The sequence below is a fragment of the Solea senegalensis genome, linkage group LG1 (genome assembly GCF_019176455.1).
Source record: "Solea senegalensis isolate Sse05_10M linkage group LG1, IFAPA_SoseM_1, whole genome shotgun sequence".
NCBI lineage: Eukaryota > Metazoa > Chordata > Actinopteri > Pleuronectiformes > Soleidae > Solea > Solea senegalensis.
The window spans coordinates 26,930,953-26,948,902 of NC_058021.1; the positions used below are offsets into that span (position 1 = coordinate 26,930,953).

At 41.7% G+C, this 17,950-nt stretch overlaps 1 protein-coding gene across 3 annotated transcripts in view; it reads right to left on the reverse strand.

Annotated features, from left to right (window-relative positions):
- Nucleotides 1–17,950, reverse strand: part of tmem108 (transmembrane protein 108) — a 51,229-nt gene that overhangs the window by 9,481 nt on the left and 23,798 nt on the right. For all 3 annotated transcript variants that reach the window (XM_044043722.1, XM_044043730.1, XM_044043740.1), the window contains exon 2: nucleotides 10,680–10,763. In XM_044043722.1, the coding sequence (XP_043899657.1) occupies nucleotides 10,680–10,719 (40 nt within the window). In that variant the 5' untranslated portion in view covers nucleotides 10,720–10,763. The remainder of the gene's footprint in view (nucleotides 1–10,679; nucleotides 10,764–17,950) is intronic.

Below are 17,950 nucleotides of genomic sequence, written 5' to 3' on the forward strand. Positions count from 1 at the left end.
CAAGATGATCATTTAGACAGGGAAATGGAACCCAGACGAACCCAACCTATCAAAAACGTAAGCGTATGAACCACTGATGATCGTTGGTAATGTGAGGAAAGGCCACACTAAATTGAAAAAAAATAAAAACTTTAAAAATAAAAACTTGTTGTTACGTATAATTGAGTTTTCGTTGGTTTGTATGATTGTGTTTCCATCTGCTTAACCACAAATTTGCTCAACGTCTTTGTTAACCTTTGACTTGAAAATGAGGGTCGCCCTTAATTTATCCCCAAGATGTAATTAAAGGTTAAAGCTGCAGTATGTACATTACATTACATTACATTACATTACATTACATACACAGTATGCAACGTTTGTTACCGTTATTATCCTGCCTCTCTTTGGTATTCATTAACAGAGTATTAAAGCTGCAACTAAGTATTATTTTCATCATCAATTAATCTGTTATTTTTTCAATTAATCGAGTAAATGTTTGGTCCATAAAATGTCAGAAAAGTGTTTTTCAGACCTGGAATTTATGAAATTATTCAGATTTTAATGATTTATTTGTTACATGGAGTAAAACATCTGAAAATATTCACATTTAAGAAGCTGAAACATCTGATTCTTTTTTAATTATCGTTTGTCAAAATAGATTAATTGAGTAACTGTTTCACTCTTAATGAGGCTGAAGGTGAATCGTGACATGAACCAACCCCTTAACAGAATGAATGATGAAAAGTTAAGCAAAAGCTATGGAAACATTAATCTGTGATGATGAATGAGGAGACACAAATGAACGGACACCTGTTTTGATAAAGAAACTCAATAAATGGTTAAAAAAAAAGAACTGCAGCTAAAATTTGCCAAATTAGAATTCACTTCTGAAACGTTTTGTTTGCATTTGTGTATTCAGTCACACTCCGACCCGTTTGCAGCCGTCTTGCTTCACTGGCACATTGTTGCTGTTGTCTCCATCTGTCTTGACATTATCACCAATCACTTCCTGTGTGCAGCACGAATGTCACTGGGTGACACGAGCGCTAAACGCGGCTATACTAAGAAACACAGAGAGAGTCGCGTGTAGCCGCGAGCGTGGATTTGGGGGTGAGTGAACTAATGTGACAATGGTTTTCACTTTAACAGTTTTGTACAAAAGAAAATATGAAAATGAGATAAAGGCGCTCAGTAAAGAGTGAGACGTTTACTACGCTGAGGTCTGGCCCGACTTCCACCTTCAATCATTACCCAGACCTGGCTGTCACAACCTGGCAGCCTGCTGCTACTGAATAAAACATAATACCCAGACTCCCTTTACAAACAAAGCCATAAAAGAAATGGTCGAACTGAACACACTGTGGTGCACACAAACATTAACATTCTCCATATGATCAGAGAGTCGTGTGGTTTCAACCTCTTTAGCCACCATGTGGATTCATATTCACAAAGCTCACATCTAAAACATTAAAGGAGAGAACTATGCGTTTGTTTAAAGTTTGCTTTCATCTGACTGAACATGTATTCATTAGCAGGATAAAACTGGCCTTTAGATTCTGTATTAGACGCCGTTTTTGGCCAACGTCTGCATGTCCGGCTGATGGAGAGAGAGAGAGAGAGAGAGAGAGAGAGAGAGAGAGAGCGTAAGCGGGGTGAACACAGATGGAGAGTCTGGCTCTTCCCTCCACAAAGACATGCTGCTGAGAAGCAGACTCAGGGAGTGAATTAACATTAGAGATGATTGAAAAGGCTCAAGAAGCAAAAAAAAAAAAGAGCTTTATGAAAATCCATTATTGAGTTAAAGCACTGGGAAGAACATGAGAAAATTTGATGGAAAGGGGGGAGAATAGTGAGGTCAGAGAGGGTGGGAAAATGTGCAAAGAGGAGCAGTGTGGGGTAAGAGACTTGTGGGCAAGCTGTGGCTAGAAGGTGATTTCTCTTTTGCCAAGAAGAACTTTTTTTTTAAATTGATTTGACCTTTATGTAACCAGGAATAAAACTCATTGAGATTAAAACTATTTTAAGACTTACAAATAAGAACACGCCAGTGATTGGATCTATGGCTGGACAAAGTCGGACCATCCAACATGAGCCTACAACAAACCTTAATCTGTGAACCCTGAAAAGTGGTGATCGACACAGTTTCAGTGACTTTGTTGAGAACAAAATGAGTCTTAGTTTGTGTTCCATCATAAAATTGGACTGTGATACACAACAAGAATATTTGTTCTTCTACTTCTTTCAGCTTCTCCCTTTAAGGGTCGCCACAGCGGATCATCTGCCTCCATCTTGTCCTCCTCTGTTACACCAACTATCCTAATCCTACAATCCTGGTTCGACCGATGGCCTTTCTGACGGTTTCTACGGTATCTTCCAACAAGTCCAGTCTAGATTGACCGTAGATGTGAATGTGAGTGAATGGTTGTTTGTCTCTCTGTGTTTACCCTGCGATGTACTTGTGTCCTGTCCAGGGTGTACCCCACCTTTCACGTCAGCTGGGATTGGCTCCAGCTCCCCATGAGGAGGATAAAGCGGTAGACAATGAATGAACGAAAGAATGAACCTTTAGTCAAATGAAGACCAAAAGAAGCAGGAGAGAGATATGACATTGAAAAGCAGCTCTTCCTCTTTGTCCTTGCTTTTATCTGCAGGAGAGGTGATGCACAGCTAACACCGTTATCACTCACAACAACCTGTTGCCCTTTCTATCCGTACCACCCAACTGATCGCGATCTCAGTATAGCACATTGTAATATCATGGAGACAAACAACGCCGGGGTGGAATTACTTTGAGATTATTCTCGCATCGCTTCCCATTTATATGACAAATGGCATCAGGCTGTTGTCCATCTACTCAACTCGGGAAGGGAGGGACAATGTATGCAGGAAACCTGCTGAATTAGGCCTCTCTTGGATGCGTAGGCTGCTGGGGACATTCGTTGAAGTCGTCCATTGATGTCACCAGGGACATCAATAAATCATGTTGCAAAGCAGGAGACCGTGCACTGATCCAACGCCGGCTTTGTCCGACCAATCATTCAGTATTAGACTCAATGTCACGGGACGGGGAACAGAGTGGATGTCACCGAATCTTAAGTTACAATGAAGAGATGGAACATAACTTTTACTTCTGATGATGAGACTCATGGACCAACTCATAAGCTAAATACCCATTTTTAGATGAGCAGTGTTGTTGAGGCACACAGCGTCATGACTCTTCCAGGCTGATCAATCACACTGGAGCACTTAGTGTATGGTATGGAGGCTGTCAGTGCTTATGCCCCAGCCTGACTGCATGATCAATCCTGAGGAGGAGAGGTGGTGGTGGCATTGGCTGAGGAGATTGGGGACGGGGTATCTACTCTTCTTCGCAGGGGTCGAAATTAATGTGGCCTGAACGTGTACTGTGACAATCTGCCGACAAAGCAGGTGCCGGAGCCAGGCCGGTTGTGCCGCATCATCAGTGGGCAGCTGGCAGTGGCAGTATTTGAATAAGAGACTCTACGGGGAGCCAAAAATAGAAGCTGCAAAATCATCCATCAACGCGGCTCGTGGCAGTTCATCTGGCTCTTTTTCTGAACTGTTACTCCCTGCTACGACAGCAGGATGGGAAATGACCAAAGAGAATAACTGTACAGGGAACAAAATGTGTACGTCCAATGAGAATCTGGTCAAGGTCACTCGAATAAATCAGTCAAACTGCCACACAATGATAAAAGCTGCATTAAGATTAAATGCCTGATGACTGTCTACGTTTTTAAAGTAGACAGTTATGTGGTGAATGATAATTATTAATCTCTAAAATGCACTTCCTGTTTCTTTTACAATAAAACATAACAGGGCATCAACATTTGTCAGTTATTGGTGTTATGATTTCATTTTATCCATCCAGCAATCATCCCAGGGGTGAACAATTTGTGGAAATTGACATAAAACTTCATATTTTAATGTCAATATGTAGTTGATCTAGTATTACACTCTAAAGTAAGGACGAGAAATTATATATTTTTTTCCAACATAGAACAACCAAAAAAATCAATCACAAACCCAGCTTTCTTTCAAATCAGTTGTTGCTTCAGTTTTAAGCGACTTACTCCACAGAGCTGCCCCACCATTACTAGGATAGCCATCGCTCCTAGAAAAACCACAACAAACACGTTTGACATGGTGTCCTACGTCATAGATCATTGGTCTGATTGGTTGTAGGTCTATCCAATGGCGTACAGAGGCATTTTCATCGAAGTCCGTTGGTGATGCTTGTCAAACCAGTAAAATGCATCCATTGCTTCCTCATCCTCATTCAAAGTGTCTCTGTCAGTAAATTTAACTTAACACTGACTTCATGGCATCATTTCGACATGAAACGCCGAACTGCAGGCTCACTGTGAAAACTTTTGTCTGTTTTTGACTTCAGTTATAGTTCCAGTAAAATGTATATTTTAAATACCATTGACCCCTGGAAGTATTTAAATAACAAATATATGCTTACAAAAGTGTGGCCGTCACAAACTCCGTAGAAATGACCTTGATAAAGACACGGACCCTGTGAAAACCATTAATCCCTGACATACCTCAATGCCCGCAAAGTAAAAAAAGGGTAACTCATTATTTAATGAGATAAACGGGCATAACTGCTGGTTTGGATGCCTCCAGGTAATAAACCAGTTATTAAGGATGTCCTCACCACCCAGTCGGCCCTCCATGGATCATATTTAGCTTCATTTATGGTAATCGCAACAGCTCCTCAGACGCATACAAACCTCCACGGGATTCACCCCCAAATCCCTCAGGGCGAATGGAAGAGGCTTTAACTATGGCACTCATCAGAATACCAACGAGCCTTTATCACATCACACCCCGCCACTCCATTTCCCTTAATGCAAAAATGAATCCATATCACATGTTTGAAGATAAAGGCTCACAACCAGGAATGAAAGCAACCGTACGCTTTAAGTGGAGTGTTTCATTGAAGGAGTAGCCCGATCCGTCACTTTAAAGCTTTGACGTGCCGTCACAACAAGCCACACAAACAGATCAGATCCATCAGCTCCAGGTGGACAAAGCTCTTTATCAGCACCTGGACTGTGGAGCTGTCAGAGTAACTGCTGGTGAGATTGGATTATCACGCCCGGACAGAGCGATGTTAGCCTCGGCTGACTTCACTCCTGCAACTGTTATCACTGCCAACAGGACGACTGCAGTTCTGTAACTACAACAACAACTACTACTGCTGCTAGTACTACAACTACAGTATACATCTTCATCAACATCATCTTCAAATGATAAAAAAAAGAACCAAAACAAATATATATATGTATATATATATATATATATATATATATATATACATATATATATACTGTATATATATATGTATATGTATATATATATATATACTGTATATATATATGTATATATATATATATGTATATATATATATATATACATATAATATAATAAATAATATATATAAAATACAAACATCATGAAAACGATTCCAAAATGGTAACTCTCTACACTATAATTACTATTAATCCCATTAGTGCACCTCTGCTGATACTGTACAAGTGTGCAGGTGCCATCATGTCCCACTACTACTACTATTAATAGTGTACTTATACTGCGACTTCTACAATGTCTCCCTTTAACGCCAAGCGTATCGCAGATGTGCTATTGGAAAAAGTCCAACAGTTTCTGAAAACTAAGAAGGTGAACTTCAAAGCCAGCATGTGGTTAATACAGTAATTTCCCTTGTGCGGTTGAGGAAAGCCGAAAACTCTCTCTACATAGTTTCCTTTTTTTGGCCTGCTATTGGACATTAAGACAATTTAATTTTGTTTTATACTGTTCAAATTTAAATTTAACACGCAAAATCTGGTGTTCATGTACAACTACAATGTTTTTTCTAAATGAAACATTTAGTTTTTCTTCATTTCAAATTACTAATACACCATTTTAACATGCAGTGAACTGTAAACAACTGCCAGATATTGAGTTATTCTGGAAAAACGGGCAAATGCACTTACTCACAGGACACTTTCTGGCCCTTTTATGGTTAAAATAAGCAAGAAAGACTTAGGTGTTAAAGGGTTTAAGACGACTATTCTTACTACCTAGGCATGACAGGATATGTACCTTTCAATGTCAATGTAATACCAATTTAAATCATTTTAATATGCTTTAAAACATCACGTATACAACCAGTGGTATGCAAGCTTTCTCTGGTGGTCAATCAAAAAAAATACTGTTCCACAAGGCTGAGTTGAGGAACACTGACCAAAGAACATAAAATATGAAAACAAATAACCAAACAACAATAATAATAATTACAGTCAACTTATCTCTCGCTCCATTTTAATCTAATTTCACTACACCAGTGTGTGAAGTATATGTGAGGAAGAGGAGGAGGATGATGAGAGAGCAAATGATCCTTTTGGGAATAAATCTGCCTCCTGTGAGAAGTCCGTCGCTGACTTTGATTGATCTATTTATACCACTGCATTTTAACGTTGGTGATAACCGTGTTTCTTCAAGAGCTCAGCTAAACACTGCTTTTAAATGTCTCATAAATCCACTGAAATCACTTCACCTTACAATTTGTTTTGTTTTTTTAAAAAAAGCTTTATTCATCACAGATTTACCCATATATCAGCCCATCCCTAAATTACCGTTTACTAAAAAAAATGTTACCCCCACGACTATAAGTGCTAATTCTTATACGTCTTCTTATAAAAACCTGAGCACTACTACTGATGTCATTATTATTAATAGTAAATTCACCATTGTGTCCATTAAAATGATTCAAATGCTTCCTACTCTACTTCCCAGAGCCAGTTTGCTGCAAAGTAACAGTATATATTATAAAAAACAAGATTGTTTATGTTGGCAGTTGTTGAGTCAGTCGCAACATAAAATTCTGAATGAGAATAAAAATACATCTCGTCTTTTCTCGCAGCTTTTACCTCACAAGCCCTGAACGCAGCTGCAAGGAGATGAGTCATAAACCTAAAATTGCACCTGTCGATTAGCACAGACGGTGATTTTAAAATCAACGCTCATTCATCTTAGTCCATCGAGCGAGCTTGAGGGGGTTAGACAAGCAGCTGTGATTTGGAATTGGGGGGAAGGAGACCTTCACCTCTGCAGTGAGTGTGTGTTAACGCCGCACCTGCGATTACAACTAATACTCATTCACTTCCTTTTCAGTCAGTTGTTGAATTATTACTGAGGAAATACAACAAAAAAATATTCTCACTACATCTTTGGGCCCATTTTGTAACTGCTTTCAGCCCCGGCGTTTGCAAGGAGAAAATAGAAATATTAAAATTTAATATGCTGACCTTGTGTCAAGCAATAAAAAAAAAACAAAAAAAAAACGGATGAGTCACGGAAACAGCTTTTTCATACTGTTTGGTTGAGCGCACTAATCCTGTGTGAATACAACTCTCCTCAGTTTTCATTCACACGTCTTACAAATGTTGAGAGCGAGAGGAGAGAGAATTATAAAAATTTAATGTCACGGAAGGACGTGCGGGCGTATGAACAGTGTCGTCGCCACAGTAGCACAAACAGACAAATTCTTTCGGTTTGCTCATGGGTGTGTTCCTCTGCCACTCAGGGTAAAGTGTCTGTCTCCCGGGGGGGAAGCAGACAGACAGATAGGACACATCCTGTGGACCACTGGGACCATCCTGGAGGAGGAGTGGACGGGCGGAGAGGTGGAGTGGGGTTGGACTATGTACAGATGTGAGCCATGTGATAAGAGGGAAAGCTTTCGGAACAGGATAATGGCTTCCTGTTTGAATGCTCCGCAAATTTGTTTGTCAGGTTACGGCAGCTTTGAAAAAGAAAAAAAAAAAAGAGACGTGTTTATCTGAGGATCGGGGGCGGCGAGAGAATGCGAAAACAAGCACAACAAAGAGTCCTTGTGCTGTTTACTGGGATAATGGCTTGGCTACAGCGACTGTGACAGCAGCAACGCACTCGGACAGGAAGGAGAAAAATTAAACAGGAAGTCGGCTGGAATCTGGGGAGAGCGCTGAACACTGACAGTGTTTCCTAGAGAATTTCAACATTTCAAACCACAACAACGTGACAAAACCTGTAAGAGGTAGTGATTCAACAAATACGATCCCAGTTTTTACTGACATCGAATGTGTCCTCACTTTTCTGGAGATGGGGTTTGTGATCAGATCTAGGCCTGTGTAAGTAAACCACTGCTAGACAGGCTTTTCCAACTGTAAACTGAAGTTTGTGTCACTGCTCAATCCCCTGCACCAAAGTCCATAGAGAAAATCATAAATTTTTCATCATGGCACACCGGAGTTATTGATCCACTGCTTCCTTCCTCAGTAAATTCAAATATTTTCATATATTTTGTGTTTTAAATCCTTGGTTCAAATTTGCATTAGTGACACAAACGTACTAAACAAGGCAACAACAGCCCCTGTGTCCCTGCGAGCTAAAAACATTGATTTTCTCTATGGACTTTGTTGCGGGAGAGTGACCGCCAGACACACAAATATATTCTTAAAATATCGTGGATGTAAGTTGGTGCAGATTTTATAAAATGAACCGTGTTAAGAGGCTAAAAGGAGCTGCAATTTGCCTGTTCGCACAGAGATTTGGTAACAACTGACTCATTTGTCAGGCTTTGCTTTGTAGGAGCTGTCAAGATAATTTTTAATTTGCTAGCCACCAGTGATTAGTTCTATCCATCTACTCAGGTCATATAATTAAGAGGCAATCTTGGATACTTGGAAACCATAAAATGGGGGAAATCAGAAGGTAGGAAAAAAAGCACAGAGGCTCAGCACAGAGGCTGAGCAGAGGAAAATGATGTCTAGTATCATCCTCTATCTGCAGCATCTTTTCTCTGCCTGTAGCCTGAGGATGTTAAGGCACATCTGTCTCCTGCAGATGGCTGGTCCCCAGAGAGAGAAATGAGAAATGTTTCAGTACTGTGCACAGACAGATATCTCAAGTGGGGCCTTTTAATTCTGTACACTGTAAAAAGGCAAACCTGATGGAAGTGTAATATCCCTAAAAAAAGAGCTCAGCTAGTCTGCTGCAGATGACAGCTAAAGTTAGTGTGATGCTTTTAAAGACTGTATTTGTCACGAAAAATCCACAAAAAGTGGCTGTAAAACATAAACTTTAAACAAACCTTGTCCACAGATTGAACTCAGACTCAGATTAAAGGGACCTCACTCCACCTCTGCTGCAGCTTAAGGCACTTTGCACACACAACTGAGGGATTGAGACAGATTTGTCAGAGACGGCTTTTGCCTCCACAGGCCTGAGGTGGAGCTTGAGGGTGCAAACCAGATACCATCAACCTCTGTAGCTAACTGTCAAGGAGCCCCGGTGGGTCCCGGCTTTAGCCCGGTCTTCCATATTCATGTGACATTCAGCGCCGGTGGAGCTTTGTAGATCCAGTCCCAGAGCCTTGATCCTGTCCGATGAATGTAAAGCAGCACCGGCTCAAAGAACAAGAGCTAAAGTGATTCAGCACTTAACGTACAGTATCTCATCTACACACTAAGGCTGGTTGGGCAAGGACGGACAAAACTCTTTAAAAAGCTGAACATATCTGTGACTTATCTCAGTAGTGACCCATGTGAGATTTCATTACACAAACTTTGTCTGCACATGCCGTGTGTTTTCTATTATTCAGTAAATTATTCAGCATCTCGCAACTTTCTAATCCCAAACTAACACAGATGACATTTTATCTGGTCGTTCATGCATTTTAACCCTCAGACTGTCAAATCTGCAACGTATGTGAACATGTGCAAGCAATAAACACGGGAATTACTCCAAACACATTCACCCCTCCCGTATTAGGCGAACACAGCACCTCGCAACACCATCAACCACAGCTGGATCAAGACCTTCTTCTGTGTCAGCCATGTTTAAAGTGGCAGTACAGTATATACGTGCACTCCACGGCCACTTTATTAGGTACAAGGGACAGCTATTAAAGTGGTGATAGTGGAGAGTATCTGCTGTGGTCTTATGCTGCTGTTGCTTCATGTATGTATGTGCTTCAAGGTTCGAGATGCACTGTGCCTTCAGACAGAGATGGTCCTCTGCAAACCTTGGCTGTAAATACCGGTTATTTGAGTTTTTATCAAGCCAGGATGGCCATTCTTCTCTGTTCTCTTCTCTTTTTGCTAATTCCCACTGGATATTTTCCCCTTTGGACCATTCTTCGTAAACTCGGCAGATCAGCAGTTTCTGAAATACTCAGACCAGCACGCCTGGAACTTAAGCCACTTTAATAACCTTTGTTCTCTCACTATTGTGCCGGAGTAAGGGCACACTGGCTGAAATGCCTCAATGTCACATTTAATATTTCATTTTGTGTGCGTGTGTTTTCTTTTAAGTTAGTCTTATATATTTAATTTTTTAGTGTTTTTAATACGTTTTATACAGTATTTTATGGGCCGGAGTCCGAAGATAAAGATAGGAAGGAATTATATCTCAATTATGAAACTCGGTTTGAACCTGAGAAGGTCATCTTGTACATGTGTACATGTCTAACTCCACTGAGATGCTCCTTCGTGATTGGCTGCTTAGATATTTGCGTTGAAAAGCAGTTTCATCCGTTCATAACCTGTTATTTAACCTCTGTGGTAACCTTATTGAAACCTTTGGCTCCTGAATTTAGTGCCCCCGCCCAGTTTTGTTCCACTCACTCAGCAGCTGGCAGCGCAGGACCTGCAGGCTCGTCTTCATGATATCATGTGATCCGGCTCCTCCTCCACAGTGCTCATGGCTCTCTAGTAAAGAAAATAGAACAGGAAATTCAATGACCCATCAAAACTCCAAATATCAGGGATATGCAGTCTTTATGTCAGAACAGGTTTAAGTAGAGTTGACACAAGATACAACAGATACCTCTTAGGAGATAAAATAAGGAATATAGCACATATATATTCACAGTAAAAGCACGTTCTCTGGTGTTGCTGGTGGTCAGCCTCTGCATCTGGGCTTCAGATCAGCAGTGGCATCCTGCAGGCTGTGATAGTCAGTAAAACCAATTACAGCGCATTAAACATTGACCAGTAAGCCTTGTTCTGAGATAGCCACTGCTTGTGTCTCGGCGACACACGTACCCGAGGGTGCTCTTTAACAGAATGACTCACTGATGGCTCTCTGCTAAATAAAAGGCCACACAAACACGCACGTAATCTCCGTTCACCCATCCACGGGAGTGTGTGCATCTCTCTCTTTCTCTGTTCCTCTGTGCACCTGAGTGGAAATGCCCTTGAGCAACACACATGTCCACCAACACAAACAGACACATACGTCTAAAGCAATGACTTTGCCCTTCACCTGCATGAATAATCTGGAGTGAGTGGTCCTTGTGAAATTGGATTTGTGCCTCCCAGGACGAGGGGTTTGGTCGCATGTGACCCATGTTACAAAAGGAGACGTGTGGAAGCGGGGAACAAGAATAAGTACATGTTACTAGGCCATATTTACACGGAAATGGAATGAAAGATATTTTTCCTCTGCCATTTTTGAAAAGGTTTCCCCTAAGCAGGGCATCTTTTCAGGAAATCCACACAAAACGACTCAAAGCGACTTAAAACGCTGTAGTACCACAAACAAAGACAAAGACATTATACACATTATGACGTATAGGATGACAGAAATGGAGACAGAATGAACCAAGCCAGGGGAAAGGATGGGACATAAAGAAAGAAAATAAAAGTTCTTAATACTGTAGTTACTGCTTTGTCTCACAGTTAGACAACATTTCCCGACTGGAAGCTGAGCTTAAAGTTTGTAGACTGCTCACTACCCTGCACCAAAGTCCTCAGAGAAAACACCAGAACTAACACCAAAGTCACAAAATAACACAAGTGACACAAACGCAACCAGATTTGATTTTGTGAGAACTTTTGTTACGTCTGGAAAAAAAAATCTAGCTACCATGTCCGTCTGTCCGTCCGTCCGTCCAGCCACCCATGACTAAAAACAATAATTGTAATTGACGTTTGGCTCGTTAGCTTCACACCGCGGGAGCATAAAAAGCGTGAAATAATTGTCTCAGCGGTGTCTCAAATCACTAATTGGAAAATTTCTCTCTCCCCACTCCTCCTCCTGGTTCCACTCTTATATTACACAGAGAAAAAAAACGGAATGAAAACAATAATGTATAAAAAAAAAAAAAAACAAGCCATAGACTGGTCATTCGGGCACATTTTTTTAGATGACATATGCAGAAAATTTAGTTCAAAGGGAGACGCTCACTTAACCCACAGCTGTGAATATAATAATGTGGCCTCAGTCATAATACAGTGTTAATAACTGCAAAAAAAAGGATGAGGCGGCATGAATTTGGGAGTAGCAGAGGCAGAAAATGAGTTTTTCCCTGCGTCACATTTAAAGAAACGACATTATAACGGCAACGGTCTCCAAACCTCATACTCTAATAGCAGCATCATGATGCTGCAGTGATACCGCTGAAGTTTATCTTTAATTTTGAGCATCACAGGCTAATGAGCTCAATGGCAGGTTGTGAAGAGAGCAGCTGAGCCTCTCCACGGTGATTACACCTCATCAGCACGGCCGTGCCGGCGTGGCCTCGTAGACGCGCTCTAATTTTGCAGGGTGCAAAGGGGTGAGGCTTGGGAAAGGGGAGTGAGGGGTGAAGGGATAGTGACAGTGACACTTTTGTTCAAACTTGTGGTCACAGAGCTCAGCAGAGGCAGGTTTTTGGTCGAGAAAGGAGGACAAGCTGCACGGACAAAAAAAAAACAGGCGGCTCATGCCTCCTCCTGAGGAGCTGAATCATGGTTCAGCTCCATGCACAGTCGCACACGTGCAGGTACAAGATAACATGAGATGACGAGTCCGGGTCGTGGCACTGCCGGAACCCTACACAGGATAGGGGGAGGTTCAGAGGCTACTGCTGACAGGTTTGTTTCTGCAAGACTAAGCACTTGATTTTTCCTGCAGAGAGACACAGACGTTCAGCTCCAGTACCTCAGACTTGACCATAAAGGGATTATGTCTTTGTTGCTGAACTAGAGACTCCTATGAGAGGTGAATGGAGGCCATGCACGGAGGCAGAGGAAACCTGTTTTCAGAAAGATGTGAAATGAATTGATTTTGGTGAAAACTAACCCGATCTTTAAGTATTATATTATTGTCTAACCAGCACCCTGAAGCTAGGGATACACGATCATCTGCACATTGGTATTGGCCTGATATTTAACTCATATCATCCTGTTGTCAAAGAACCATTTGATACACACATCAATGTTTATCTCAATTATGTGCACAGGGAATACTCTTCCAATAGTTATATAAAGATAAAAATGGCTATAATAGTGTTATATTTAGACACTTTTATTATTTAATTTTTGATTATTAATTAAAAATGGTGTGACTGAAAGTATTGGTATTGGCCCAGAAATTCACAATGGATGCATCATTATCTAAAGCCTGCCCCACATTAGAGGATTTTAAAACGTGGGAGACCACAGGCACAACAAACTTTTGAAATCAATTTTCAATGTTTTAATCCTGAGAAAACACAGGTGCCACGATCCTGTGAAAATGCAGGATCACACACTTGGGATTTTATCAAACAATTTCAGGGATTTTGGATCTCACAGAAACTCGCGTGATTTAATGTGACTTCAGAATATAAACAGACATGGGGGAAAACTATCAGACTGTGGATTAAATCACGGCTGGGAAGACAGAATCAACTTGTCTTGTACAAGTTATGGTTCTATTGCAAGGTTTTGCTCACGCCCAAATATTGAACATGCTTTTTTAATACTATCAGGAAGACTCTGACATTCACAATATGACATTCAAATAAATCACGTCGTTGGCCAGATAATCTGTTCAAATCAGTCTAAAATCAGAAGGCGATTGTCGGAAGAGCCAGATCAGGACTGTATGACTCTGTTTATGCAAGCAAAATCCATATGTATCCAAGAATGTAGAAGAAGAGAGAAGAGGTGTCCATGTCAAATTCAACAAAACAAGAAGACATAATCGTCTTCTGTCTCTCACGATACAAAAAGGTGAGTACATCTGTAATACGTCACCACTGGCTTCTGCAATAAAAGAAAGATTCACAGGTAAAAAAATACATCAACAGCTTAGCTTTGAACATAACAGCCCAGCATTCTACTGGAGAGGGAACAAAAAAGTTGCATGGCAACTGACATGGCACACAGACAGCAGCTGTCACCATGGCAACCCTAATAGTACATAATATTCAAATTCATACACAAGGATTTTTCGGGGAATTGTGGTGGATTTACGGAGAACGGCGCACCATAGGCGGAGTGAGAAAGTGTGAAGGTCTCTGCTGCTGTGAACCGTGCGTCTGGAGGGGGCGCAGACCACAGGCCAAAGCCAAGGTCACCCGAGACGACACAGGGAATTAAACCTGTCACTCCATCTGTCTCTGCGGCCACCAGCCGCAGGGGTAACAATGCTTTTAATTTTGGACTTCCCTCTATTCTGTGGTTATGTATAGGTGCAGTGGCAGCGGGCTGGCTGTTTGCCCACAACGGCTGCAGACTGAGAGGAGGAGGAGGAGGGAAGGGAAGTGTGGGAGTCGACCATGACGGTGTTGTGCTCTCACAGTCCACTGAAAACTGGACCTCCAATCAAAACCAATGCTTTTCTTCGCTCCGGCTTTGATGCCACACTCTGTGACTTATTTCGTTTAATGAATTGGAAAGAGAGAGATTACGACCAGCTCGAGTCTGAGGAGCATAAAGAAAGGTGAAGTGTGAACGCCACTGCTTTGAAGTAGGTGAAGACAAAATACACAGAGGTGACCGGTACAGAAGACTGTGAAAAGAGAAGCTAAATCACTACATCTGCCTTAATTATTCATCAAAAAATGTTCCCTTTTCATCTTTCAGCTGACTTCTGATCACTTTATGGCAGCAGTGCTGGGCCACGTAAAAAAAAAAAAAAGCCGCTGATACATCAGTGGTTTCAGTGAATCAAAGCCAAAGACTTGTGTGATCTCAGACATTTTAGCTTCACTTCTCAAGTTCTGCAAAACCAACTTTTCTCGGCCCTGCCCTTCCACAGCTACCCAGGGGACGTGCCCACTGAGAGGGCGTCTTCCCCCCCTTGATGTTGATTAAATCAGCACAGTCCCTGCTAGTGCTGTGGCTGTGTTTATGCTCGGTCCATGTGTTTCCTGCGCTTGTGTTAATGAGGCCGCGACCTGTATGAGATTGTAGTAAGGCTCTAGATACGGTTGACATTCATTTGACCTTGCAAAACAACCAGCTGCTTGACACGAAAGATTGCACGCCCTGGCTCACTGTGCAATCAGGAAGCTGATTAGCGTAGGACTATGAACAATTATGTTATGAAACTATATTTTCATCAGAGGGAGGGTGACTCAAGCATAAGAGACACTCGGAGGCTTTGATAAATGTCGAGCCATGATTCACATAAATTCAATTCCACTCGAGCAGCAACAACTACAAGGACCTCAGCTAATTCCCTTCCAGCCATTAACATCAAATCGCTGAGTCACTGTGTCGCTGTCGGCGGTGCCTGTACATGGTAAGCCTGGTAGAATGAATACCTGAGTCATGAAGGCCAGTGGAGGATGCACGACTTATCTATTTCTTCAAATTATTGTTGTCAGGCTGTAACACTGAGAGGTGTAATTCTGCCGGCCACAGTTCCTGCATGACTTATCAATCAGTGCCATCACTGGTCTCCAGACGGTGGAGGGCAACAAACCAGCCGATAAAAAACAGCATGCACTTCACTCTAAACCAGGACAGTGGCAGGTGCACATCACCCTCAGTATCAGAGCCAGACACCAACATATCTCACATGGTTGTGACATTGTGCACTATGGATGAACAACATCCAAAATGATATTAAGTCAAATGTACATGAATATTCTTTAAACAAGTCAGTCTTTTACTGCTGATGGAATAATTACACATGGATCAACTTTCTCTATTGAACATTTTTGGATCACACTGATCCTCATATATATATATAAAGCACAAAAAGAGACGGACACAGATTTTGTTTGAAAAGCTATTGTTTGTTGCAAATCTGAGTCACTGCTGGAGTCTTTTGGAGATGTTTGTGAACCCACGATCCCATGCTGTGCCAAGCTGTGCCATGCAGCTCTTCCTTGTAAAGGAGGAAGTTTTTAAAACTCTTTTCCGATCACCATGCAGTACGCTTGCGATATGCCACAAACTTAGATTTCGAAAAGCTAACGTGCATTGGTCAGAGACCCCTGACCTGATTTACAGCTCAAGCTAATCTGTGATTAATTTAAACCTAATCTAGGTGTTTTTGGACTGTGGAAGGAAGTACAGACTTCTAATGCCATGGTCCGAGTCAGATTTGAACCAAAAAAAGGACAACATTTATCTTCATGGCCAAATTGTTGTTGAAGCTACTAAACATCTGCAATTACAGTATCATGTGTCAACTGTGCTGCAATGTGTACATCGTCTCCTTCTACTTCTGGGTCAAAGACTGGGGAGGAAATGTTATGTATAGTGTATACATGCAGAAGTAATCGGACTATGAATCGCATTATCCAGGTATGTTAGCTCGATGTTAGTCAGACTAATGTGTTTACATAACATTAAGAAAACCAAATTATTGTCTTAGTCCGACTAAAATCTGACTTTTGAGTGTTAGCATCAATTTTAAAAACATCTGCTGCTTGACATAGTAAGCAGAGGTTAAGCAGACAATGCTGCTTTCGTGTAGTATTGTATTCCTGTCAGTATCGGAATCAAAAAATCTATCCATCCCTTGAGGCAGTGTAGCATTAAAGGTCAATTATTGAATTGAGCTTTAACAGCACAGGACAAGAGCAGGAACATTCTTTCCTGTGAGAATGTGTAAACTTCCTTTAAACATGCCAAAATGCAAAATGCCAGCTTCACACATTAACAATGTAGAGGTCTGCTGCAGCTCTCACGGGATGAATGAATTTCTAACTTGTTCGGTGGAGAACTCCCACTCAGGAGGAGCAGAACACCTGTGCTCGAGGGGCCAACTGAGGAGGAGTAGAACGGCATCACCGGCCTCTTCATGACTCAACACACATACACGCAGCCAGGACCAGTGACTAAAGCAATTTATCAGAGGAATCGTGACCAAAGCCTAATCTGTGGGTGTGTGAACACGAGTGAGACAGAAAAGATAGATCGTGGCCAGTTAGAATACCTGCTGGAATCTATTTTTCAAGCATAAACTTTTACAGTATGAGCCTCTTCAGCGCTTCAGGCCAGTTTTAATGAGGATGCAGTTATGTCAATCTCATCTCTTAAGTCCTGTAGAACAAGTCCAAGCCTAATCACTTCCATAGGCCGTATAATATTAACATGGTAAAACTGTCTAGATCAAGAAAGTGAACCTGTTTTCTCTTGAATGACCATCAGTGCCTACTTCTCACTTGATTTAAATCAGTCAACAGTTTCCTGTGAAGTCTTTGGTCTCAATAATCCACTTTCAGGTCTTCTTCAATGAAACTATCCCCCCACTGTGCCACACTCACCCTCCCTCAGGTCTCAGCCCACGTCTTGGCAGTTCTCAAAATCAGGCAACTGGGCCGAATAAGCGTCTGAAGAGGGGGTTTAGTTACCCTTCAGGAAAAAAGAGGAAACGCAGCATCTCTACTCTCTTAGGTTGAGCTGCATTTTCTTCATTTCAGACTCCGGCAGCTTCACTGCATCGCACTGGGCAGTCACGGCCAGACTGTCTGACAGATTCAGCAGGGGATTGAGACAGTGGTGGGGGCTTCAGCAGCGTTGTGTAACGCACACCTCGGGTTGGGTTCAGGGCAAAGAGTGAGACAAGTGACAGAGCCCCAGGGAAGAACCTGCAACGGACTTGTTATATCACTGGAAAGACAACACCACGCACTGAATATCCAGCACTTAGAGTGATTGAGCGGACAGGACTGTCAGTGGATGGATTT